Source organism: Micromys minutus, assembly GCF_963924665.1.
Source record: "Micromys minutus genome assembly, chromosome: 23".
In the NCBI taxonomy this organism is placed as follows: domain Eukaryota; kingdom Metazoa; phylum Chordata; class Mammalia; order Rodentia; family Muridae; genus Micromys; species Micromys minutus.
In genome coordinates this window covers 10,652,463-10,679,239 of record NC_137958.1, presented here as the reverse complement: position 1 = coordinate 10,679,239, position 26,777 = coordinate 10,652,463, and the positions used below count along the sequence as shown (strand labels likewise).

Below are 26,777 nucleotides of genomic sequence, written 5' to 3'. Positions count from 1 at the left end.
TACAGCCCGCCCTGCCTCTATCTTCTTCCTCGCCCCTTCCCACATCAGCTCCACCCGCAAACTACCAGCCGAGCCCATAGATCGCCTGACCGTCATCACATCCTTCGCCCCACCCACTTTGCCTCCCACTTCCCACCTCCACATCAGCCCTGCTCTGCCCACGCTCTCCCAATCTCCATCTACGCCGTCGTCCCTCCCCTTATCAGCCCCGCCCACTAAGGACTAGTCCCGCCCACAACCGCGTTTTCTGGGCTTCCTTCCTTTCCCACCGCCTTCAGCTCGCCCTACAAGCCCCTCGGCCCCACCCTTCCATGCAACCCCCGCCCACGACCCGTCTTCCGGGCCGCTCGAGGGGGCGGAGCCGGGGGCGGGGCCGGCCTCACCCGGAATGAAAACAAACGGCGGCCTCTGCGGCATCCGGGCACTCGGCAGGTCGCGGCTGGCCCGGTGGTGGCGCAGGTGAGAGACTGCTGCGGCTGGAAGCGACCCTGGCTTGGGCCTGGGCCTGGCTGCGCGGCCGGGGCGGCCATCGGCTCGGTGGGCAGGGGCGATCGGGTGGCCGCGGCGGGGTAGAGGGAAAGGGAGGCATACCGCCGTCAGCCTGAGCTGACTGCCGGGGCTGACGCGCAGACTGTGGATCGCCGTGGGTGAGAACGCGAGCTTTCTGGACCCACACTGTCTCCGCCTTCTTCCCTTGCTTTTACTCTTAAATAGGAGGCCCTAGTCGCTTTTCATTTCCCGGAGAGAACATGTGTTGAATGTGCCTAAGGCTGTAGGCAGTCTCGATTGATCTATTACACAAGTGAAAGTGATATTTTTAACGTTGATTCCTAAGGTTTCACTTTCGGTTCAGAAGGCTGATATTCATGACTTAAGTATTTCCGCGGTATGATGTGGAACGCCCAGCGACAGACATGAAACACAGTTCTCCAGTTAAATTGAAAACTGGGCTGTTAGATTTCCTTCCCTTTGACCTAACACATGTCATTCTGTTGTCTGTAATTGGAGTTTCATACGTTTCAATACAGTGATTTATTTATTTATTTATTTATTTTTGAGATTAGTGTCTCATATGTAGCTCTGACTGTCCTGGAATTAGCTAAAGGTGGGCATAACTGTGGTCGGCCTCGGTGGTTTAATTTGCTTAAACATTAAATCCTAGGTTATTCTGGGCATGCCACACCTAGCACTTGGAAGGCCGAGACAGGCAATCTCTGTGCCTTAAATCCAGCCTGGTCTACATTGTGAGTTCTAGGACAGCCAGAGCTGAGTAATAAGACCGTCTCTCTCTCTCTCTCTCTCTCTCTCTCTCTCTCTCTCTCTCTCTCTCTCTCTCTCTCTCTCTCTCTCTCTCTCTCTCTTTTTAAGAACAAAGGAAAAATCTTATGCAGACCTGACCTGGCAACAGTGTGGGGTACAGATGAAGGATTGTGATAACCTTGGCTTCTTTTATCAGACGGTGGGTGGGCTGGATACAGTCTGAAAGGCTGTTTTCAACCTTCTGAATAGCTTGGGTACTAGTAAATTATCCTGCCACCCTTCCTAGGAAATGGCAGTGATCTTTTTCTCAGAATTTCTATAGATTTGAATCCTGTGTCTGGTGATTTAAGAGATTTGTATTTGCAAAGCTCCTAAGTGCCTTGTTGTGGTGAGCTTATGAGTCAACACATGTCATATCCTCCCCTCCCTACCCCTACCTCTCTCTCTCTCTCTCTCCCCTCCCTCTCTTCCTTCCCCTCTCCCTCCCTTATCCTCTCCATCTCCCTCTCTCCTCTCCCTCTCTGACATACACACAGTACTCACTGCTTGTGTCATCGTGATGACCTGTTTCTAACTCAGACCTGAGCATCCTTTTAAAAGTGTGGTTATGGGATAATGCTTAAGTCACCACACTTGAAGATCAGGTGGATTACATTTAGAAGGCTGAAATTTAAATTATATTAATCCACATATTTTTCCACTCTCTGGAATTAATGTTCTCCAGTGAGGAGTGAGGAGCTTCCTATTTTGTTGGATTTGGCAAACCTTGAAACACCTGTTCCAGCTGCCACAGACTCTCAGCAGCCTCGGCCACCATGTGGACTAGCTGTGCTCGTGTGTGATGCCAGCACACCTATATAAAAATGGAAAGCTACATGCTGAGGACATGCATGGGATTGTGAGACAAACTAGAGTCCATATTGTAGGCAGTTGTCTCATGCCAGTTCTGGCCTGGGCTCATTGTGTGATTTTACAAACGTGTGACCTGGGGTTTCCCAGCAGTGAAGTTAGCCTTCTACATCAGTCTAGTTAGACTGAAGGGCAGATGTGCTTTTGTATGTACATCAGAAGTACCAGTGAAAACAAAACCAAGAAAAAAATCATAAAGACAAGCAAATCTCAAACTAAACAAATGAAGCAACGAAGAGTGAAATGGTATGGTGCTGTAAATTCTTTTATTTATTGATTGATTGGTTGATTTTGAGACGCTGGCCTGGAACTCAGAGGTCTACCTGTCTGTGCTCTCCAAATGCTGGGATCAAAGGTGTACAGCACCATACCTAGCTCTTTTTTTTTTTTTTTCAGAGTTCAACTCTATAAACATTTATTACTAATGGTTCTTAGTTCAATTACTGATGGTTTATAGCTCAGACTAGCTTTTCTTTATTCTTAGTCTTAGGTTTGAATTAAAGTGGCCAAGTGTGAAAGAATTTACAATGTATAGATTGGGTTACTAAAGGGTTTGTTTTGTCTTTTTAAAAAATTACCTTTTTAAAAATGTGTATGGGTGTTTGACATGTATGTACGAATGTATGTATGCTAGAAGAGGGCCTTGGATTTCCCTGGAACTGAAGTTACAGATGGTTGTGAACTGCCATGGGGGTATTTGGAACCATACTGTCTTCTGGAAGTAGAGCCAGTGCTCTAACCCCTGAGCTGTCTGGCCAGCTCCTTTCCTTGTCTTTCTGGGAATGACAGGGCAAGAAATAGAGAGGTGGGGCTGGGCTGTCACAGAGTGGAGCAGAGGCCTAGAATTATAATGCAGAATGCCCTGGTTTACTCCCCTTTCCCACAAAAAACACCAGAGTATGCTACTCCTTGCTACATATTAGCAAGTTGGAAGTAGACATTGGGGACTGGGCTGGTTATAGATTTAATCCTAGTACTGGGAAGGCAGATCTCTGTCCCAGGTCGGCTTGGTCTGTCGAAACAGAACCAAGTTGAAACAGTTCTAAGACAGCCTGGGCTACACAGAGAAACCCTATCTTAAAAAACACAAACAAACAAACAACAACAATAAAAATCTATTGTCTAACACATAATTGGATACAATAGCTTAGGTTAAGCTGACTGAGACATGGAGGGGACTCCACTTACTCAGTGATTGAGTAAAGTGTAAACCACTGTAAAATGTGATGTGGGTTTCATTGATTTACAGTTTTACTTTCAAGGATGGCGCAGAAGAAATATCTTCAAGCAAAACTGACCCAGTTTCTAAGAGAAGACAGAATTCAACTTTGGAAACCTCCATATACTGAAGAAAATAAAGAAGTTGGTTTGGCCCTAAAGGTATTTTTTTTAACATGTAAATCTTTTGCAGAGTCAAAACCTACTTAGTAAATATTATTCTGAAGTCACCAGAAATGACCAGGCACAGCTGTGGAAATTTTGAGAAGTGCCATTAGTAATGAACAGATTCCTACTTAATTTTTTTCAGCACTAGTGGTAGAGCCCAGGGTTTCACACAGGTTATGTGTGCAAGCTCTTTGCTACCAGCCACTCCCACATGCTGGCGTTGCATTTTTATGTTACCTGATTCCACAGTCATATTAAATATAATACAGTCATTGGGGAAAATTAAGTTAAAAAGAGAAAAATGTTATTTTGGTTCATGGTTCCGGAAGTTCCTCAAACTTGAGTTGTTCTGAAGCCTTGGGACTTTGACTGGGGTGGCACATTGTGACAAGCCTCAGGGCAAAGATTGTGCCACCAGAACAATCATGCACAGCATGCACTGTTTTAGAATGAGAGCAAATATGGCTGCAAAACCAGCCTTGGTTTGGTTAGCTTGTTCCTCTGGCCTTGCTGAAATAGTTTACTGTGAAGTGTGTGGAGGCAGCAGCAACCGCAGAGCCTGTAAGTCATGCCCAGGTGTGAACCAAACTCCTGCCTCAGGTGCATCACTCACGCACAGGGCCCAGTGGGGAAGGAAGTCTCTTATCTCCTAAACCAGGAAACTGAAAGGGATGATGTGTCCAGAGGGTCCTGTAACCGCCTTGAAGGCCTTACCCTCAAGGACCTTCCATCACACAAAGGCTCTCCCACCTACCATTAGTAGGACTCCGTGCATTAAGCCTTTAACACAGCCTTTGGAAGACATTCAAACCTTGACACGCATGTGCTGTTTTTAATGCCATGAGAAATTGCTTGCTGTGGTGTCTCGGCCTGATAGCCTTATCTCCAGTTCCTGGCAGAGCTAAAACTTTTGAATGGCTAGGATGTCAGGAGCATCTAACATCCTAATGAGGCTTGGTGGCCCTAACAGTTTTGGAGGAAGGGTGGCTGCCAGAAGGAAGAAGCCTTGATTAGAAGCTGAGCAAGTTTCCATCCTACCCTCCAGGGGCTAATCATGGCTCTCATCAGCACGGCCCAGGATTTAATCAGTCATGCCTGATAGCATGTCTCCATAAAGATATGTAAATGATGGGCTCCCCAGAGATCTACATTAAACACCCAGGAGCTGTGAGGGAGGCATACCAGCTAGGACAGGGACTCTACCCAGGGCCTTGCAGACCACACCCTGCTCCTCTGATTTCTCTTGTAGCCTTGTGGGAAGATAGAATTCCAGACCTTGTTCTGACTTCTGAGTCATTGTAGTAAATTGTCAGACACGTAGTGGAACCCTGTACTGTGTGGCCAGTCAGTGAGGTAACCTGGAGACTGGTGCTTGGCACATGGTACCTGACATGGAGTATTCTGTAGGACTGCCCCAAGACCCTACTGAACTGTTAGTTCCCAAGATAATGTTAGAATCACTTGCTATCAGGAGGGAAAAAAAATCCTTTCTAGGTAACTAGGGTTTGGGTTGGTTGGTTGGTTGGTTATTAGGTTGGTTTGGTGTGTGTTCTGTTTTTTGAAACAGGTCTCGTGCAGCTGAGATTGGCCTCAAACTCCCTAGGCTCTTGAACTCCTGCTCTTCCTTCTCTGCCTCCTGAGTGCTCAGATTGCAGCTGTGCTCCACCATGCTCTGGAGTCATCAGAGGTTTTAGAAAGTGATGCTTTTGTACATTTATTTACTTGTGGGGGGAGGGGTACACATGGGGAATCAGGATGACTTGCAGGAGTTGAGTCTCTCCTCCTACCATATGGTTCTGGTAGTAGAAAGGTAGTCAGCCCTGTTGGCAGAGATCCTACCTGTTGAGCCATTCTACTGGCCCTGAAATTGATTGTGCTTTATCTTTAAAAATTTCTTATTTTGTAGTAATAATATGTATTTTTGGATTAAAAATAGAATGGAGCCTAGTCACACTCCCAGAAATTCTAGCACTCTGGACGCTGAGGCAAAATCACCTTGTATACATAGTCAGCCTTCACCACTGGGGATGCCCTGAAGGGTGTGATGTGCCTGAGGCAGGAGTTTGGTTCATACCTGTTTGATTTACTGGGTTCTGGGGTTGCTGCTGCCTCCACACACTTCAGTGTAGATTGTTTTCTGTAAGCATGTGAGGGAAGGTGAAAGATAAGGCTAGAGCCTTTATTAGGAAAATAAAGAATTAGAAAAAGAAGGCAGGTTGAGAGTTTTAGAGACTGAGACAGAGAGACAGAGGAGATAGGACAAGGAGACAAGATGGAACCTATAGGAGAGAAAGACGAACTGGATCCACATGGCTTGAAATAGCCATAGGTAGCTATGGATGTCATAGAAGAGCAACAGAGTGATGTAGGATAATTTGTCCAATCTAGGTGGGCAGCTTGTATCAATGTCGATTGAGTTTTGAGTTCTTTGTATGGACATTGTGGGGATTGAGGGCTTACTGATATAAATCTGACTGATAAATTATAAGTCTCTGGAGTTTTCTTTATATGGGGCTCAGGGTTTAGAGCCAGTCTGAACTGACTAGCCGCAGGGGACCGATGCCTGGAAATGTGAAAGGTCTGGGAGCTGTGGAACCGCTGGGGAATTGGGCAGTTTGGATAGCTGTGGGGATGGGGAGACCTCTGCAGCGTAGATTGGTTTTTAATGATTACATGCTGCACTTCAGAGTAAACTAGAAAAGTCAGAGGAGCACAAGCCAACTGAACCCAGGCTGGTTTTGCATCCATTTGCTCTCATGAAGCGGTATATATGTGCTGCGCTGATACTCTCTATGCATGACAGGACTGGTGTCCTGTAGACTTCTTCACACCAGCATCTCCCAGACATGCAACATAGACATTAAAATGGCCTCTTCTAGGTCTGGAGAGATGGCTCAGCAGTTTAAGGCTTGCTGAGGACCACAGTTCAGCTCCCAGTACCCACATCGGTGACTCACAATTGCTTGTAACTCCAGCTCCAGGGGAACCTGCACACACATGTGCACATACACTTACACTGATACATATAAATTGAAAACAAGCCCTTGTTAAAGTGGCTCTTGTGCATTGTATATTATGCTTGGTCTTTCACTGTTCAGAGTATAGTTACATAACACATGAGTAGTCTTAAATACAGAAATATATAAAGAAGACAATTTTATAAACCATGGTGGGCGTGCCTGTAATTTTAGTACTCAGGAAGTTAATGCAGGAGGATCAGAAGTTCAGGATCATCCTTGGCTCCAGGCAGATTTAAGGCCAGCCTAGAGGAGCTTCGATCTCTATCTCAGAATATATTTTAAGGATATAGTAAACTTCAGTGATGCTGGTGTTCTTTCAGTCTTCCTGATGCTTATTTAAAATATGTTATGACTAGGACTCTGTCACTGAAAGAAAAAAACAAACCACAGGCTGGAGAGCTGACTGAGTGGTTAAGAGCACTTGTTCTTACAAAGGACTCAGGTTCAATTCTCAGTACCTACAAGTAGGCTCATCACCTCCTTGGGCATTGGGCACACGTGTGATGCACAGAGGTGCATGCAAACACTCATATATACAAAATAATAAAATCCTTAAAAAACACCCGGGTGTTGTTAGCTCATACATTTAATCCTAGTACTTGGAAGGCAGAGGCAGGTAGATCTGTGAGTTCAAGGCCAGCCTGGTCTACTGAGTGAGTTCTAGGACAGCCAGAGCTACATAGTGAGACCCTATCTCAAACAAACAAAACACCCTCCCCCAATTCCCATCCAGTGACAATGAATAGTTCGCTATTTTAAGAAGTTTTTTACAGTTATTTATGTATGAGTGCATGTATTTATGTGCCTGTGTGTATGTATATGTATCACATGCATGATTGGTGCCCTTGGAAGTCAGAGGAAGAACATTGGGACCCCTGGAACTGGAGTTATGGATGGCGGTAAACTACCTTGTGGGTGCTGGGACCCAAACTCTGGTCCTCTGTAAGAATGAAAGATGCTCTTAGCCACTGAGCCATCTCTCCAGCCTCTATAACTTTGGGTGTGTGTGTGTGTGTGTGTGTGTGTGTGTGTGTGTGTGAGAGAGAGAGAGAGAGAGAGAGAGAGAGAGAGAGAGAGAGAGAGAGAAAGAGAGAAAGAGAGAGACACTTGTGGAGGTTAGAATTCAATTAAAGCACTTGGTTCTTTCCTACCACCTTGTAGGGCCCAGAGATTGACCTCAACTACAGGCATCAGGCTTATTGGCCATAAGTGCCTTCATGCCCTAGTTCACTGTCTCCTAAAGTAACTTCTTAGTCTACTAAGGTCACAGGGGTCTCAGCCCTCCCTTCCATCTCTCTGGAATAGTCTCAGTTACTCTCACTTTGACCAGCAAGCCTATGTTTACTACTTATGAGTGTTTTAATTTCTCCCTGAATTCTCTCTAAGAGCCCGAATTGAGTTTCAGTACAGTGGGGGCATCTACTTGTAAGAATTATGTCACTTTGAGAACTTCATATGTGTGTGTGTGTGTGTATGTACATATGTATGATATTTTTATATATGTATTGCAGTAAATATTAAAATGGATGGCTTAACCTATCATTAGCCCCCGAGGTCACTCCATGGACACACTCTGGTGTGGAACCAAGTGCACTCTTCATACAGTTTCTTTCCCGGGCGGTTCACTCCGCCTGTCCTGTTGCTTCTGCCCCCGGTGGATATGACCACCCCAGCATGCCCAGCACAAGCATGACTCCAAAGCCTGGTAGCTTATCAAACAGGTTTATATATTAAATTCTCAATCTAAAAACCCTTTACATCTAATGGACAAAGATACAAACTGCCTTTCTATATGAGATAAAAAAAGACCTATGAAAACGCTTTAAAATATTCATATCTACCTATTGCCAATTTAGACCACCTGGATCTAGATCCTCTCCTCCAGCTCCATCTTGATTCTTCCTCAAATCTCACTTTCTCTCCTCATTTTCCTAACCTTTTCCCCACCTACCTCTCTACTGTCCAATCATGTATCACCTTAACATCAGCCCACATTTATATATATGTTTTATATATTGTTACATACATATACACACACACATACATATATAGGTTTTTGGGGGTTCGTTTTGTTTGTATGTTTTTTGTACTGGCCCTCCACTGGCCTCCATTTCTGGTTTCTCCTCCTAGGACCTTGCTAAGAAGTACTCTGAGCGGCTAGAGTGCTGTGAAAATGAAGTGGAGAACATAATAGAGGAAATCCGATGCAAAGCGATTGAGCGCGGCACTGGGAACGAGCACTATCGAACAACTGGGATAGCCACGATTGAGGTGTACCTGCCTTCAAGGTTCCGGAAAGTGAGTGACTTTAGACTGCTGTGCTGGGCTCACAGGAGCTATGGTTATATTGTCGGTGTGCTTGGTTTGGTTTTTGAGACAGGGTCTTTTTGTGTGGTTCTGTCTGTCCTGGATCTCCATATATAGACCAGGTTGCTGCCTCTGCCTCTAATTGCTGGGATGAAAGGATCACCTTGTCCAGCGAGCTGCTGTTATAAATGTACAAGCAGAGTGCTAAGCAGCCCCAGGTGGTGATGTAGACTTACCTTCTCACACTCAAGGTAGGCTAGTTCTTGTCTGACCTTCACGATGTGGGCCACAGAAGTGAGGCATAATAATGCGTATGGTAATTCCAGCCCTTAGGAGGCACTGGCCTCCCTGTAGCTTAAGGTTGTCTTCAGCCTATGTGGTGAGTTCAAGGCCAGCCCACGAGTTCCTCTTTTTTGAAAAGCAAAACAGAAACAATGTCACATGGGCCAGGGAGATGACTTGGCCTAGTGACCAAGGTTTACTATGCAAAACACAAGTGCTAGAAGGGGAGAGTTGACTGGAGAAATTACTCAAGTCAGCAAAAGTGCCTGCGTGCAAACATGAGGACCCAATTGGATCCCTGAAATCCGTGTGATAAACCAGGTGTGTAAGGGTTCCTGTAACCCCGGCACTGGCTGGTACAGCATCCTGGGGATGTGTATGGAGATCTGAAGCTTATTGGCCAGCAGCACCAATGATAGACCCTTATTACAAAAAGAAAACATGGAAGATAATCAAAAGACACCTATCATTAACCTATGGATTGCTTACACATGCACACCCATGCTAGCAAGTACAACCACCACACAGCAGATACTGACGGTGAGCATTCCAACAGGCTAACGTAGACACAGCCCATCTTTGGTCAGTGGATGTGTGGATGAGCAAGTACACCCGTGCCACAAAAGACAACTAGTGGGGCACATACATGATACTAATTGTCTGTAATAGGAGAGAACCTCAGAAACGTGCAGAAAAGACCCGGCACTCTATGGTCTTGCTCATGTGAAACGTCCAGAGATAGGAAATAACGGTTGCAAGGCTAGAGAAAAGAGGGGTGTGTGCAGGACATGGTGTCTTGTGAGGGGTGATGACATGGGAGGCTTCAGAAATTCCATTAAACATTTTCTTAAGATTTCATTTTTGCCAGGTGATGGTGGTGCAAGACTGAATCAGGTCGATCTCTGTGAGTTTGAGGGAATGGGTGCTGGGAAGAAAGCTCAGGTTCTCTCTAAGGAGTGTGTTCTCTTGTCCACTGAGCCATCTCTCCATTTGACTGCAATGATGGCTGGCATGTGACAAATCCCACTGAGCAGCCCTGTCTGTCACAGGGCACCCTGCTGGTCTGTGCTGGACTGTGTTTGATGTGCTTCTCCTTCCAGGCAGTGTTTTGGTCCCTAAGTAGATCCCTGTGTCTTCATCCTGACAGTACCTCACAACTTCACATGCAGGGCAGCAGTTCAAAGGAGCGTCACACTCGAGTACATTTAGTTTTCTCTTTTTGCAACAGGAGAAGAAAAGCTTGTTGGAGACCCACTTGCATATCACCGGTAGAGACCTGAGGTCTAAGTGAGTATCTGAGCTGTGTGTCCCTGCAGGTGTACCCTCTTAACCTGCTTCTGATGCTCTCAAGCCATCCTGTAAGAGAGGTAGCTGGCCTGTCCTCCCCTCACAGCAGAGAAAAGGAAGGTGGAGGGTGGATGACAGGCGTGCTGGGCTCACACTGCTACACGAGAGGCAACATGGGAGCTTCTTAGGCATAGTGCAGCTTTCAGAGGGTGTCAGCTTAGTGCCCACAGAGGAAGTGCCCAACGTGCACTGGAGTAAGTGGCTGAGGGCTGGAAGCCTTGAACCTGGAGAGCACATGTTTTATAATTCCATTCCTTTGGGCGCTGGTCACTTGCTGTGACCTTCAGTGAAGGCCAGCCCTCCCAAGTGTCCCTTTAGCGTATTTGTCTCACTTCTTCAGCTTCCATCATGGTTAAGAAGAACCAGGAAGTGCCACTCATTCATTGCTGTCAAGTAGACAGTGGCCCAGGGTCACCCTAGTGTCAGGGTCTTCAGAGCATGCTGGGAAGTATGGCAAACATGTGTTTGACTCCTGCTCAGATGGACAGCCCTGAAGTCCTCGACTCAGAACCGAGTTTAAAAAGGGCTTGTCTCACATGGCTTCCAGTAGCTACCCACCATATAGCTTCATTGTAAAGTGATGCTTACTGCTCAGTGGGTGGAGGGCCTGGGTGTTTGTGGGTAGCAAGTATAAGGCGGCAAAGTAGACCTCAGAATCCAAGTGTCTGTGGTAGGTAACAAGTGACAAGCTTGCTCTCCTGGAGCTCACTCTGCGTTTATTTTATAGAATAGCTGAAACTTTTGGATTTCAAGAAAATTACATCAAGATCGTAATAAATAAGAAACAGCTTCAACTAGGTATGTTATAGCAAAATGTGCGTCTGCTGCAGATTCCTTTTCTATGTTCTGTGTTTATTTGCTGGGTTGTTTTGCTTTTCCTCTATTGAAACCTGCCTGGCCTTTTGATGCATTTATTCTCCAGAGTTGATCACATTAGAAGTTTACCATAATAAAAGTGTTAGGCAGAAAAGAACATTCCAGTGAATAGTCACTGGCCTGTTCTGGCTAGTGGGAAAGGGAGATGTGCATTGCAGTCTCAGAATATTCCAGAAAGGAAGTTTGTGCTGAGGGGAAGATCAGACTTACTCATAATTCTCCCTGTTAGAAGAGAGAGAACCCTGAGAAAGACATGAGCAGGTCAGGTTAAAGCACTCTGCTAACAGTCAAGGGGACCCAGTGGGGTCTAGTGGGTTGGAGACCTTTCTGACTGTGGAGTGCAGACAGAGCCGTGTGAGTCTTCCAGCAGTGACTCTCAGGGAAAACTTCCCTGTGCAGGGGACAGTTGACTTTGTGAGGAGACAGTTTCGGTAATAGCTGTGTTGCAGGGGAGGGCTGCACTCCTTCCTGTCAAGGTCAGAGTTACTGCTAAATACAATACAGTCCCCAGTAAAGCCCACTGCACAGGCTTCTGTCCAAGGTCATGAGTGCTGCTGAGAAGCCTGTGGACATGAGCCTTGTTCTGTATGGCCTTTGTCATCAGAGAAATGGGAGGTACCGATTCTGTGAGGTGGCACTGGCATGTGGCTCACAGACCCCTGGGGGCAGTCTGCGGGAGGCAGGAGTGGAACTGGACAGGCATTGCTCTTGAGCAGCCCAGGTGGTCTCTCAGGAATCTAAGGCTCGAGTTTGGTCATTTATTACCAAAGGAAACTGAGTCCCAGAAAAGCAGATGAGTTAGATCTGTGGGGTGGAAAGACAGGGCGGTGCCTTTGACCTCTGCTGTTCACCATGGCCAGAGCTGGCCCCGCCGTCCTTACTGCACTGCAGCTGCTTGAGGTAGTTTTTCTCTCAACTAGAGGATAAGGAGCTTGTGTGATTACATTTTCTCAGTTTCCTTTTATCCTGCCGTGTTTAGTGTACTCAGATATTCGTTGCTTCAATCTGGTCTTAGGGTAAAGAAAAAGAAAACAGGAAAGAGTAAATGTGGCCTGCTGGTCTCCAAGTGTGAATGAATGCAGGGTTTTGAATCCTGTTTTCCTGGCTGATGGAGTGGTTTAGTGGGGAAACAGCACTGGCTGCCAAGCGACTTGAGTTTGGTCCTGGGATGAAGTAGAAAAGTACTTCGTGCATGTTGTTCACAAATGCACGTGCACACATGCGCGCGCGCGCACACACACACACACACACACACACACACACACGCTCATTCTAATAAAATAAATAAATTATTTAATTAAAAAAAGAACTCCATTTACCACAGGAAATGGACTGTTGCCCAGGAAGTTTGTGTGACAGGCAATTCTGCTGTTCCCAGGGGAAAGCCTTGAAGAACAAGGAGTCACTCACAATGTGAAGGCGATGGTGCTGGAGCTGAAACAGTCTGAAGAGGATGTGAGGAAAAACTTGCAGCTAGAGGAAGAGGAACAGAACGAGGCTGAACTGAAGGAGAAACGCATTCAGAGGACCAAAAGGGGACTGGAGATCCTGGCGGAGAGAGGTACGCCATCTTGGCTTGTCACCTCCTTAGATGCATCCAGGTGGTACACAGAGGAGCGCTGTGCCTGCTGTGGAGTCCTTTCCACAGTCTGGCATCTCAAGTGTAGTCACTGCTGTTCCGTCCTGAATTAATGAGGCTCCTGTGGCTTTGTTGCAGCTGAGATGGTGGTAGATCCAGACACGACGCCTTACTTAGACATTGCGAACCAGACAGGCAGGTCAATCAGAATTCCCCCTGCAGAAAGAAAAGTAAGTCGGGCTTGGGAGGCTTGTTCTGGAGGGTGGCTCGGTGAGGGTGTGCGTGTTCCTAGGAGTCAAGAGCTTCTTCGGATGAAGAGCTCTGACTTCAAATTCATTTTTAGGGTTTTTGTTTCATTTTGTATCTTTTTGATATTTAAATGACAATTTGGGGTAAGCCTCACCACTTAAATTATTCTGTTTAAAATGAAGAATTCAGGGACTGGAAGGATGGCAGCTGGTAAAGGTTTGTGCTCTCAGCCTGCTGACCTGGTTTTGTCCTCAGATCCTGCATGGCAAAAGCTGAGGGCTGGCTCCTTCCTACATTCACACGCACTCTGACATGCTGTACCCATATACACAGACACACGCACATACACAGTAATTAAAGATTATATAATGAGGTTGGAAGTCAAATGTGGTGGGACAAGCCTGTAATCCTTACATCTGGGGAGTCTGGGGACCAAACCTTCATTTAGTACGCGGTCTAAGCCATTGTAACCTTTTAAAAATGGCTTTGGAGGGCTGGCAAGATGGCTTGCTATCAAGCATAGTGACCCAAGTTCTATCTCAAGAATCTACAGGGTAGAAAAAGAATCCTGAACGTTGTCCTGTGACCTCTACATGTGTGCTATGGCACAAATGCACACGCATACCCACATGTGCCTACATACACACAAATACAATGTTTTAAAAAGTTGTCTAGGAAATGCTGGCATTGCTTGGAAGTGTGTAGTGATGCTGCTTGTGAAAATGGAGGATGGGAGACTGATGAAGTAAGGGACCCCAAATTAAAAGCAAAACCACAACCAAAGCCGTCCTTGATGATCATAGGTTCTTACTTGGGTTCTTGCTGCTTAGGACAGGTTGGGCTCCATCCTGTGTCCTCCCTCCTCGGTATCCCAGATGTGATCACAGCCTGTACCACACTGCAGGGCTCCTTAGGAAGCCCACAGGATTCCTGACTGCTCATCACTGTCTAGTCCTGAAGGCAGATAGATGTGGATGTGACTCAGTAGGTGGAAGAGCCAAAGAAAGCGGACTGGTGCCACTCTCGGTGTGGCTTGAGAGGCTGCATGGCTTCACCAAGCTGAAGCTCTGTTGGAGCTTAGCTGACTCCAGTGTAGACTGAGGAGTGTTGGTTTCACCTTGCTTTTCAGTGGGGCTAATACAGCTTTTAATTTGTTGTATTAATGCTGTACTGACTTGTTTGAAAGTACTATTTTTAAAGATGTACCTTCTTTCCTAGGCCCTTATGTTAGCTATGGGATACCATGAGAAGGGCAGAGCTTTCCTGAAAAGGAAAGAGTATGGAATTGCCTTGCCGTGCCTTCTGGATGCTGACAGATACTTCTGGTAGGTGCTTCTCCATCCAGCAGATACCAGTGTAAGGGGAGCCCCCCCAGTCCCCTCCTGCCTGTAACTTCAGGCTGATTTCCACCCTGTAGTGGGTTCTGGGATCGAGGAGTTAATGCACACCAATACCTCCTTTGTATTTCTGACTAGCCCCCTTACCTGTGCAGAACACCCACTATTTCCACCCTAGGAGTAGGCTCGGCACCCACAGGGGTACTGCCACCGGAGCTATTGGAACGCTGCTCCCCACCTTGTGAGTGGTTCAGTGTGGACAGTGCTGGCCCGAACCCTGTCACTCTTCTGCGGTTGCTGCTGCATTCCTAGGAGAAGAAGCTTCTGCCTCATGAGCTGTTTGGTGTTGCTGAGGTCCAGGGTTTACAGGAAGAAAGAAATGCCTGACTCCTTTCGCCTTATTTACTAGTTTTCAGATTTAGTTGGTTCATCAAAGGTGTTCAAACAAAGGTTTGATTTTTTTTTTTTCTTCTTGAGTATTAACTGGTAAAGCCAAGAGTGAATTCTGCTATCTCAGCACAAGTTGTAGGCCAGCCTGGGCTACTCCGCAACACCTTCTCTCCTGGGGGGTGGGTGGAGATATATACATACACACGCACACACAGGTTTGAACAAGAGCTTCTACACATCTGATGTGCTTCATACATCTGTGCTCTTCCTCTACCTGTGGCTGGCCCGTTTCCTTTTGTCCCGATGCTAGTAGCTTCTGAAGTTCCCCAAATTTCCTAGTTCCCGTTCATGGAAATGGTAAAGAATGTCATCTGGGCATGTTGGATCCTGAGATAGACTTGATTCTGGAAAATGGTCAAGAGTTAACAGCCTCATTGTGGGCTTTCTGTTTGATGGATTCCCATGACAGTCTTCTACATGTCTGCAAAACAAAACCAAATACAAATGTTTTCTAGCTGCAAGGGGTAGTGCTGCGTGTAAATCTCAAGCTAACTTACACAAAGGAGATTTATTGTCCCAGGTGATGGAGGAAGTGGAAAGGCAGGGCTGGGAGGAATGAGAGGGTGGCCTGGGCTTCAGGGTCTGGCCCTGTACCTCTGTCCCTGCTGCTTTGTTCTCTTCATTCCATGCCTTTGCACGGTTGTTCCTATGTCCTTAGAGAAGATTTCAGATCTCTGGAGGAAGCAGCTGCTGTCGTGAACTTAGGAAGGTTTATAGTCTGGCTATTGTAGGTGTTAAGAAATAGTCTTAATTCCTCTGTGTGGGCTTTTCTCAACCTTTTCTCCCTGGACTAATCATTTAAATGATTTTCAGATCTCAGAAGACCACAATGAAAATTCCCATGTCATTATCTTGATTCATGAAGACATTCACTAAGTAGCAGGTGTAGTCATCTTTCCTTTATGGTCATGAATGCATGATTGGCTTAGAACAGGGTTTATCAGCTGACAGTTTTAGAGGCTTTAGCTCGTAACCAGTTGGCCCTATTGCTTCCCTGCCCCTCTTTCTCTACTGCTTTGTGGTGTGCGTGCATGGCTGAGGAGCTGCGCTGTACGCCTGTGTGGCTGTAATACCGAGAGAGAGAAAGACTAGCCACCAGACTTAGTTCCCTTCAAGGACACCCACAAGGACACAAGGACACAAGGACACAAGGACACACCACTTCCTGGTTTCACTTACTTGCAGTATGACCATGCTTAGGCCCAAGCTGTCACGTGTGGTCCTTGAGGAACATTCCAGATATAATGGTAGAGAATCTTCTTTGTCTGGCCAATCTGTGCACTTGTATGATTCCTCTTCATGAAGGAAGTCAATTGTGACAGGAGCCCCGGTGCTGATGGAAGAAACCTCCACATTCCATTTTCTTTTCTTATTTTTCCCATTTTCCCCAAGTAAACCAAAGTTTTATTTCATGACTTTTTACTCATGAACAGTGGCTACTATGCCAAAACAGTTTCTTTTCCCATTGTGTGTGTGTTTCTGTCTGTGTCGGGAAATGAACTGGGTCTTGTGCTGTACCATGAACCACACCCACTGCCCTTTTTGCCTGACGGAGCAACAGGATTACTGGTTTACTGTGTCATGAAGGACCTAAAAAGCCTGGCAAAATAAAGCAATCAGCAGCTCCCAGCAGTTCAGGGTGGGAAAAGACAGGCAGGGCCTCTCCCTAAGTTGAGGTAGAACTAGGTGTCCAGGCAACCAAGGAGGCCAGGGAGAGCCCTACAGTTTCTTTGAATGTCCAGTGAGGTGACCAGTATTGCATGGGAAGAAGCCGCCCCCTGCTGGGTAGGGACCACTTGGAAGAAGTAGCAGGAAGACCCTTGGTGCTCACAGAGGATCAGGAGCAGTTTGTATTCACACCAACAGAAATAGACAACCCTGGTCACAGGGTAGCAAGTGGAGCCTTTGGAAGGGATTATTTCAGCGGGAGCCCAGCAACCGCTGTTGTCCCCAGCCCAGCCTCAAAGTTTTCCAGGAATAGGAGGCCTCAGTTACTGTTTTCATGTAACTTTCATGCATCCCTAATAAGGCTCAATATTTAGTTACCAAAAGCATGCAGTTCCCAGTGACAAATCATAGCCCACAGAGACATGAAAAAGGGAATCAGCGAACAGAAGCAGTTAGTCATCAGGACAGAGGCAGTAGCTATGTTCCTTGGGTTCAAGGCTTGAACAGGTGACAGTGTGGTGTGGAAGCTGTGCAGAGGCTCACAGGGAAACCTCAGGTGGAGAGTACGCAGTGTCCACGCGAGGCGCACGGTGCAGAGTCATCGAGAAACAATAAAGTGAAGGAAGAGCAGTGGAAGCCTTCCATTTAACACAGAGATTGCTGAGATGGCAGACGGCCTTGAGAGCTATCCAACACGACAGACGGCTTCCTGAAGCCAGAGCTTAGCTTAGAGTCATAAACTCTAGAGAGCATAAGAAGTTCTCGTGCCATGGAGAGGTAGCTCAGTGTTTAAGAACACTGGGTGCTCTGGCAAAGGACCCAGGTTCGGTTCCTCGCACTTGCATCTGATTCCAGTTCCTGGGAATCCAACACCTGTAAAAGCTTTTCTACACCTGCTCTTTTTCCTGAAAAACGATATGAAGGCCTTTATATTTGTATGTAAGCTTCAGGCACTATAACTGGACAAATCCTGATCTTAGTCTCCCTGTGCCCACCTGAGTCCCTCTCTTCTCTCTCTGGGGAGTTCCTCTTTCCCTCTCCTGCCCAGCTATTGGTCAGCCCTATTGACCAATGAGATGACAGAGAACGATGTTTTACAAAGTGCTGAGTCAAATGATTCATCATGAAGTCCACCAACCAGATCCCCCAGTACAGAAGTAACATATGCAGTGCACAAAAACATCTCCCAGCAAGCACCCTCTTCCTCCATAGGTACTGCATGGACGCACACAAAACATAAGTAAAAATAAATGAAAAATTCTGGTAAGCAGTCTGAAGTCAAATTAACTTTAGTGCTTTCATTTTTAAACTGCAGGCCAGGTCATAATGAATAGAGATACACTTTGCTTCTTTGTGGGTTTTTTTGGGGGGGGTTCTTTATTTTCGGGGGTTCCCCCCCTTTGGGTTTTTTTTTTTTTTTTTTTTTTTTTGACACAGGGTTTTTCTGTGTAGCTCTGGCTACACAGTTCTTTAAAACAGTTTTAGGCTGTTTGTTGTTGGTTTGTTTTTAGCTTTTCCTTCCCAATTGGCACAATCTGGTTCAAATTTAAGCCTATCAGTTTCAAAACTACAGTGCAGGTGTTGTTTTATTTTTCCTTTCTTTCTCCCCGCCTCCCCCTCCCTCTCTCTTTCTCACCCCGCCCTCCCTCTCAGCAGAGTCTTGGCTGGTAGATATAGATATTCTGGAATTCTGGGCAGACCAGGCTGGCCTCAAACTCAGAGGTCCACCTGCCTCACCGCCTGAGTGCTGGAATTAAAGGCTTGCTTCACTATGCTCAGTTTGATTTTTGAGTAATAGAATGAAACATACCCCTTTAATAGGCTACCTGGGTTTTGATACATTTTTGGTTTTGTGTTCTGGCAACACATGATTGGGTTCTGGCTCATTTCTGCCCTTGTCCTGTAGGTATTGAAAGAGCCTTTCATAGGCCTCAGAAGTTAATGAATGGATGGCACAGTGCCCACTGCATTCTGTGAATGAGTCAGCCCTTCTGTCTCAGAAAGGTGGGCCCGTCAGGGTGCAGAGCAGGGCAGCTCCCTTGATGTTAGAGCGGATTTTCACCTGCAGCCTTTCTGCCTCCTCTCAAGTTCAGTTTTCAGGCTGTGTTGAGGATGTTCTTTCTCTGGGCCTACCCTACCCCACCCCCCACTCTTTCTCTATTTCTCTATCTCTCTCTCTCTCTCTGTGTGTGTGTGTGTGTGTGTGTGTGTGTGTGTGTGTGTGATATGTGCTCAGATACAGGACTAATGGCAATGCTAGAAGAGGCAGGGAAGAATGCGTGCAGAACCACTGTTCTCTATGTCCTTGCCTCCAGTGAACTGTGTGCAGCCTTGTGGGGTAGTGACAAAGTCTAATTCATTAGGCTTTTGGATGGACATGTCTTGATAGGCAAGGCAAGTGGAGGCAGGTGGACAAAGCTCTGGAGTCATCTGTATGGACTGCAGCTGCAGATACTTTCTGTCTTGAGGGTTAGGTCTGCACTATGCATTGAGCATTATCAGAACTTAAAGTACAAACAAATAATTCATGAATAGCGTCTGCATTCCTTTCCCTGTGTCTGGCTCAGCCTGTTCATGGGTCCTCAAGAGTCAGCTGGGCATTTAGCCTGGTGTTTTCCAGACTGGTCCCCCAGTGAGAAAGTCCCTGAGCATGAATGTCTTGTCAGAACTACCATCAGCTGGGGCATTTTCAGGAAGTTGAAGGTTTTGGATGTGGGGGTCTTTAAAGCAGTGTATCAACTTTTTATGCATGTTAGAATCTCCTAGGGAGATTTTAGCAATAGGACATCCAACTCCTTTCCTGGAGAGTGTTGTTACTGTTGCCCTAATTAGGTCCTCAGCATCAGTATCCCCAAAGAGAGAGTCCTGTGTCTTGCTGATTGTAATTCACAGCCGGGGCTGGAAGCCTGTCCTGAGCCAGATGCTACCATGCTGCTGTTGGACCCTGATTCCTCTTTATCCATTCAGAGGATCCATATTGTAAATAAAGGACCCATTAGTTAGTCCTAGAAACACACCAAGAGCTAAAAGGCTTTCCAGGGACCCCTGAAGGGCTGAACGTTCCTTCTCCTGCAGTGAGTGCAAGGAGCTGCTAGACACAGTGGACAACTACGCGGTCCTCCAGCTGGACATCGTGTGGTGCTACTTCCGCCTGGAACAACTCGAATGTCTCGATGATGCAGAGAAAAAGCTGAACTTGGCCCAGAAGTGCTTCAAAAATTGTTACGGAGAGAATCACCAGAGACTGGTCCACATAAAAGTACGTCACTGTGATTGGTTGTCTCAGCCCACATCTGGGGCACATCTGCCTAGGTGTGGGAACTGTTGCCAGAGGTGATTCATCAGGACACCAGCAGATAACACCTCTTTGTAAAGAGCTTTAGCGGGCAGTGAGAGTTTCATGAATCTGCCTGGGTTTTGTTGTGTTTTAGTTTCTTTGTTGTCTTTTTGGGGTTTTTTTTGATGGTTGGTTGGTTTTGTTTGAGATAGTCTCATGTAGCCCAGGCTGTCCCTGAATTCTTAATCCTCTTGCTTCAGCCTCTGGAGTCTTGGGTTACAGTGCGCACTCCCATGCTCCGTTTAGTCTTGCTGCTTCTGTGGTGGTTTTTAAAGACAGTTCTCTATGTAGACCACCCCTCTCAATCCGTCTGACCAGGGGAGAATCAGTGACTTAGTCATGGCCTGTGGTGGCTAGAGTTAGGCATCCTGACTGATCCCTTTCATGTGGAAGAGATACTGTTTGGAAGTCGTCCCAATGACAGTGCTGCCATCTTGCTACTGTGGAGACATGGCACAGTTACAGCAGTGACCACGTGACCCTTTAATTAGAAATAAGACTCCTTATTCTTTTTCTTCCAATAACTTCAGGGAAATTGTGGGAAAGAGAAGGTGTTGTTTTTAAGACTCTACTTGCTTCAGGGAATCCGAAACTATCACAGTGGAAATGGAGAGGAGGCTCGGGAATACCTCAACAAGGTAAGGAAGGCTGGTGGATCTGCCCACCTCTCCCTATGCCTAGGCAGTGGGTGCTCTGTGAGCCGTGCTCACTGATCCGTCAGAGTCCTGCACCTCCTTCCTATCCCTCCCTCACTAGCAGCAGAAACTCTTGTGTCTGGGGGATCAGGCAAGGGGCTGTAATGAAGACTCTTCATAATGGCAGTGGCTCTCAGTAGGTGGTTTCTGCCTTGCATGAGCAGGCCTGGCTAGAGCTCTGGGGCCTTGGCTCCTGTTGTTCCTGCTGGTCCATCTGCCACCAGCAGAGAGGGCCAGAGAGTCAGGGCAGACCAGTACATCAAAGAGAGACTGCCAGGGCTGCAGAGATGCTCAGCAGTTAAGAGCACTCACTGCTCTTCCAGAGGTCCCAAGTTCAATTCCCAATAACCATAATTGTTATGGCTCACAACTATCTATAGTGGGATCCAGTGCTCTCTTCTGGTCTGTCTGAAGACATTGACTGTGTACTTATATACATCAAAAATAAATCTTTTGAGAGAGAATGTGTGTGTGTGTGTGTGTGTGTCTGTGTGTGTCTCACTCTGGCACTACTGCAGCATCCCGCCTATCTGTGCACTGTGTTATGGGTGTGATAATCAGGCAGAGATGTTTTTTCATTCCTATGTCTGACAGTTGGACAAGCCCGGCATCTGTCTGAGTCTCTCACATAGGAACTCACTCCTGGCCTTTAGCTTTACCAAACTTTAACGTTGCTACTGTCGAGTGAGGCTTCTTCTCCTTCCTGTTTGCAGGCACGTCAGCTCTTTAAAGAGCTTTACATCGATCCATCGAAAGTCCACAACTTGTTACAGTTGGGGTTCACTGCCCAGGAAGCAAGGCTGGGCCTGCGGGCCTGTGATGGAAATGTGGACCATGCAGCCACTCATATTTCCAACCGCAGAGAGGTGAGTTCTCCTTTCTCTCTGCAGCACCCAGGAGGCTCTGACCCTTTGAGAAGGTTAAGAAACATTGTAATTTTATTTTTGAACTGGGCAGAAAAAGACCAGGCAGAGGGCCAGAAGAGGGAGCTCAGGGTCAGGAGGGCAGGGGTAATACATTGTCTTCCCTTTGTTTGAGATGGGCTCATGTAGCCCAGGTTAGCCTCAAACTTGCTCCAAAACCAAGGGTAACCTTGCTCTGCTGATCCTCCTTGCTGGTACCTATGAGAACTAGGATTGCCTGGTTTTCTGCAGTGCTGGGGAGGAAAGGAACCTGGGACTGCACCAGTGCTAAGCAAGTGTCCATGGTAGGGCTACACCCCTACCAGAATATCTTAATCATGTCAGCTTCCTGTCAGGTTACACCTCTCATCTCCTCAGGATCTTCCTTGACACCATATTGTTTCTGGAAGTTATTTCAAAGGCAGATGTGAGGCCACCATGTTAGTTTAGGATTGCCTTCTTGCCCAGAAACATGTCAGATCATAAAAATGAGATCTTAAAGGCTATAGTCTATATAACAAGTAAACACACACACATACACACACACACACACACACAGCTTTATAATTCTAAAGTTGTACAAGAGAAAGGCACCATGTTGTATAACGAAGAACCCGAGCTCCAGAGAGTTGGTGATGTGCTCAGTCTTCTCTCAAAGCTAGAAATTAACAGGTCAAGGGAAGAGAAGAGAAAAAGAGGAAGAGGAGGAGGGATTTCAGTCTTTTGTAGGGGTAGTGACGTCACTTGCTCCCAGGTGAAGGTGGGGTTTTGAACCGATGTCTTCTGGGAATGCTTTGGCTGTTCCCATGGCGATGGATGTACCAGGTTCTTGTCACCTGTGGGTGAAGCCATTGCCAGGGGAAGGGGCAACCTAATGCCAACATTCTGTATTTACATTTGAGATGTTATCTTTTTACCCTGCCCCGCCCCCATCCCTCTCCCCCTCCATTTCGAAGTGCTTGTTTTCACTCCTGGGCCTAAGCCCAACCCTAACCCTGTCCCTGTGCCTCCAGCCACTTTTCTTGGCAAGGATAGGTAGAGGTCCCTGGGACGCCCTGCAGATTCCTGTGCTGCCTCCTCCTCTAGCTCACTGGGCCTTGTTTTCCTAAAGGAACTGGCCCAGATACGGAAGGAAGAGAAGGAGAAGAGGAGACGTCGTCTGGAAAATGTCAACACTTTGAAAGGAATGGGCTACTCTACACAAGCTGCCAAACAAGCCCTTCACCAGGCCAGAGGCAACCTGGATGATGCTCTGAAGGTAATGCTTCCCCTTCGGTGTGAGCAGCCTGGCTCCTGTGCATGTGGAGGCGGGGTGCAGTCAGATCTGCTGTCCTCCCTGGTCACCTGGCCTGGGACTTTAGGGACTTTCCAACGTGCAGGGATTGGTTGCATTTCAGTGTTACGTGTCTGAATAAAATGCTTGCTTGCTGGTTTTACTCTCTTGCTACCTCTTGGCAAAAGGACTTTTAAAAGAAATCCGAAAAGTGACAGCACAGCAGCAGCTTTTCCTGCCGGTCTTGGTCAGGAGGCTCAGCTTTGTGCTGCAGCCTGGACTCTGCTCAAGTGCCACACGCCAGTGCTAGACAGATGGGTGCACAGGGGCAGCAGGACAGATGCTGGCCTGGGACTCAGGATGGGGGATATTGCTGGTGATGGAGCTGGCCTGGCAGGGACCAAGGTCACTATGTACTTCAGGCGACAGCCCACCACACCCGTGCTCTGCCCCACTTTCTCCAAAGTTTTAGTTGTGCAAGTGTGCGTGCGTGCGTGTACATGAGCACACATGCATATGTATGTGTATTTGTTTTATTTATTTTTTGAGACAGGGTCTCACGATGTAGCCCAGCCTGTCCCAGAACTCAGTATGTAGACTGGGCTGGTAGCAGAGTCATAAATCTGCCTGCCCCTGCCTCCTAAGTATGGGGCTGAGGGTGGACATCACCATCCCGGGTTCATATGTATTTTAAGTTATAATGTAATTTGAATATGAAGCTTGAGGTTTTGTGTTGGACAGATAAAAATCAGGAAAGTAACTACCTGAAGAAACCAGTGAGATCCAACCAGTTAGCTCAAGGGCATGAGGCTGGAGAGGCGGCAGTTAGAAAGTGCTTATCTTGTAAGCATGAGGACCTGAGTTTGAGACTCAGAACCCCAGTAAAAATGCCGGGTATGGTGGGTCACGTCCTCATACCTGGAAGGTAAACCAGGAGGACCCTGGGGTCTCCCTGGCCAGCTGAGAGCCCCCTTTCTTCCTCATGGCGCTCTGCACATGGGACTTTCTGCACTCATGTGTCCCACAAGTGGATGGTCTGGGCTGTGTGCCTGCGTGTGGGATGGTGCTGTGGCTGGTGAGTAAACAATGTCCCTGCCTGTGCTTGCAGATTCTCCTCAGTAACCCCCACATGTGGTGGTTACAGGACTCAGACTCTGAAAGCAACAGCCGCCAAGCAAGTCCTTCGCAGGAAAGCATTGACCAGGTGAGTGACAGGTGCTCTCTACCTGGGGCAGGGCTGGCTGGAGTGGGTCGGATGCTGGTGGGATGGGGTGTGCCTGCTCCTAGGCGTTCAGCATCTCTGGGAGGGCCTCAGGCGTTTGCAGCAAGGTGGATGTGGTTGTGGGGTTCAATTGAGAGGTGCTCTGTAGAAGGGATAGCGCGCACCTTTAGTATTACCTAGCACCTAGAAACAGACGCAGGTGGGTCTTTAGCTCAGGGCCAGCCTGGTTTATGTAGCGAGTACCAGGCCAGGACTACATGCTGAGACTCTGGTCCCTGAAAACAGCCAGAAGCACTACGGCAGGAGGCCCTTTGACTTCAGTTCCCATCCGCCCTTTTCCCAAGTTCCACTGTTACGGTGGTCCCATTTCTCTTCCTGGGTCCTAAGAGGATGTCACTGTGTCCTGTGTACGTGTCAGCATGGCCCATGTGTTGTGGCCCCTTAACTCACACTCGTGGTTAGATTGCCATATACTTGCTTTCAGACTCAAGGTGGCCAGTCTTGAAGTGAGTGCCTAGGACCTGTTAGAGCAGGTCTGTAGAGGCCTTTTCTACAGGGCCCAGTGTCTATGGAGGCTGAAGAGGAACTTCTCAGAAAGGCCAAAGGATGCATTCTGCATTCTTTAATTACATATGGCTGTGTGAGTAGAGCTCATGGCAGCCCTGACCCTGTGATCTCTCCTAGCTGGTGTACATGGGCTTTGACACAGTGGTGGCTGAAGCTGCGTTAAGGGTGTTTGGAGGCAATGTCCAGCTGGCAGCCCAGACCCTTGCACACCATGGAGGAAGCCTCCCTCCTGACCTGCAGTTCTCAGGAGAGGACTCCTCCCCCACACCGTCCACTTCCCCGTCTGACTCTGCAGGTAGGTCTAAGGTCTGGGTGCCTCACTGTTGCTGGCACTCTGCCCAGTCTGAGCTGATGGCAGCTGAGTCTGAGGCAGCAGTTATTCTGGAGGCTAAGGGGGCATCCCTAGGGTTCTGCTAGGACAAGGTAGCTACCAAAGGCACAGTCAGGGGCCTCCTGTGACCTGTAGTGTTTCACTGCAGGGACTTCTAGTGCCTCGACAGATGAAGACATGGAGACAGAGGCTGTCAATGAAATCCTGGAGGACATTCCGGAGCACGAGGAGGATTACCTGGACTCCACGCTGGAGGACGAAGAAGTCATTATTGCTGAATACTTGTCCTACGTCGAGAGTATAAGTTCTGCCGCGAAGAACAACTGAAGGGGAATAAGTGCTACGTTTCTGCTATAAATTGTCGTTGTGAATGGTTGAATGCTTCTTTGCGTTCCTCTTGCTTTTCAACGATTTTGCTCTAAGTAGGCTTCCTCCGCAGGTACGGGGACCCAGCGTAGTGAAGAGACTTGTCAGTCAGAGGACAGTCGAGGAAAGGGAATTCCCCGGCCCAGCTCTGCTTTTCCCCTTCCTCCTCTAGGTCTGCGTCCCTGACTGCCACTCTGTTGGTTTTCCATCCAGAACAGGGAAACAGATCCCCTGGAGGCAGAGTAGTCCTGGGAGATCTGCAGAGGGCCTGGGACTCTGTCTCCTGTCTTCCTCTCAGCTAGCCCTCCTATGCATTTTCCCCACGGTCCTGCTGCTGAAACTGCCCTCCGCCACCACATCTGCTGTGCAAGCTTACCTCAGCCCTTGCTGCCCTGCCTCACCCTTGAGTCCTCATTCCAAGCGCTGTGGAGCACAGCAGTGAGGTACGGGCTGCCGTCGCCATGGCAGATGGTGCAGATACCTTGATCTAGAAATGTCAGTGTTTTGTGCTCTCCGATCAGTAGAATCTGTACTTAAAATTTAAGGTTGCAAAATCAGAGTTGATATGGATTCTAAATTCCTCATACAAAATGAAAATCTTTTTATTAAATGGAAAACGTTTTAAATGCTAACCACAGCAAGTTATTTTTAATTAACATCTCTAGACAGAGCTTATGGACAGCCAAGAGACTTGAGATTGTGGTCTGCTTTCTCAATTCTCTCCCTGGGTTTCCTGTAGCTGGGTCACAGAAGACTGTTGCTGAAGAGGGGAGCGGTCAGCCTTTGGTTGCTTAGTTCTGGGTGTGAACCAGGCAGATAGCCTTCTAGCACCCAGGCAGGGTAGCACCCAGATGTGGTGTGGGCCAAGTGCTACTGTGTTCCCGAGAGCTTTTCATTTCATCTGAAGCCTTGGCAGCAAACTAAGCTGGACAAGTATAATCGTCTCTAGCTATTATTTTTAATTACACATTTATTTGTGTGGGGGATGGGGCAAACATACCATAGTACAAGTCTGGAGGTTCAGAAGACAATGTGTGGAAATTGGTTCTCTCTTTCCACCATGTGGCTACCTGGGACTGAAGTCAGGTTGTCAGGCTTGGTGGCAAGCCCAGCTCCCTGATGCTCTTGCTGGCCCCCTTGCTGTTCTTTGGAAGTGAATGATGCTGGTAAATAAACATGGGGAATGCACTTGAATGTCTTTGGTCTAATGCAGTTGCTTCCCAGTTGTTCATGTGATCATTCCGTTCTGTTGGACGTGAGGGGAGCGTAGCCCTCAAGCAGCATGGAGGCTAGAGTGTGGCTCTGCGGCAGAGCCTGTGTTGGGCCTTTGTGGGCTACATCTCCAGCTTCCAGGGAAAGTCAGGGTTCAGGAATGAGCAGGACTCAGGGAAGAGTTTTGAAGCGCGCCATCAGA

General features: G+C 47.4%; 1 protein-coding gene across 4 annotated transcripts; it reads left to right on the top strand.

Moving 5' to 3' along the window:
* The first annotated feature begins 277 nt into the window (after positions 1-277).
* NUB1 (negative regulator of ubiquitin like proteins 1) lies at positions 278-26,533 on the top strand. 4 transcript variants are annotated; one of them, XM_080936135.1, is made up of 15 exons: positions 278-459; positions 3,432-3,549; positions 8,706-8,873; positions 10,393-10,451; positions 11,239-11,309; positions 12,766-12,948; positions 13,105-13,196; positions 14,434-14,540; positions 19,746-19,929; positions 20,538-20,645; positions 21,416-21,568; positions 22,716-22,862; positions 23,986-24,081; positions 24,784-24,961; positions 25,146-26,533. In XM_080936135.1, exons 1-15 carry the CDS (start codon positions 389-391, stop codon positions 25,322-25,324), a joined length of 1,914 nt encoding a protein of 637 aa, XP_080792261.1. In that variant the 5' UTR covers positions 278-388; the 3' UTR covers positions 25,325-26,533. The 4 variants fall into 4 exon arrangements, with proteins under 4 accessions (XP_080792261.1, XP_080792262.1, XP_080792263.1 ...); XM_080936136.1 differs by having other exon boundaries at positions 327-459; positions 3,419-3,549; XM_080936137.1 differs by lacking the exon at positions 278-459 and adding an exon at positions 472-537 and having other exon boundaries at positions 3,419-3,549.
* The last annotated feature ends 244 nt before the right edge of the window (positions 26,534-26,777 follow it).

Coding starts and splice junctions, on each gene's coding strand:
- NUB1 (XM_080936135.1), top strand. CDS start 389: ATGAAAACAAACGGCGGCCTCTGCGGCATCCGGGCACTCGGCAGGTCG. Junction 3,550..8,705: donor AAGTTGGTTTGGCCCTAAAG/GTATTTTTTTTA, acceptor TTCTCCTCCTAG/GACCTTGCTAAGAAGTACTC. Junction 10,452..11,238: donor GGTAGAGACCTGAGGTCTAA/GTGAGTATCTGA, acceptor TTTATTTTATAG/AATAGCTGAAACTTTTGGAT.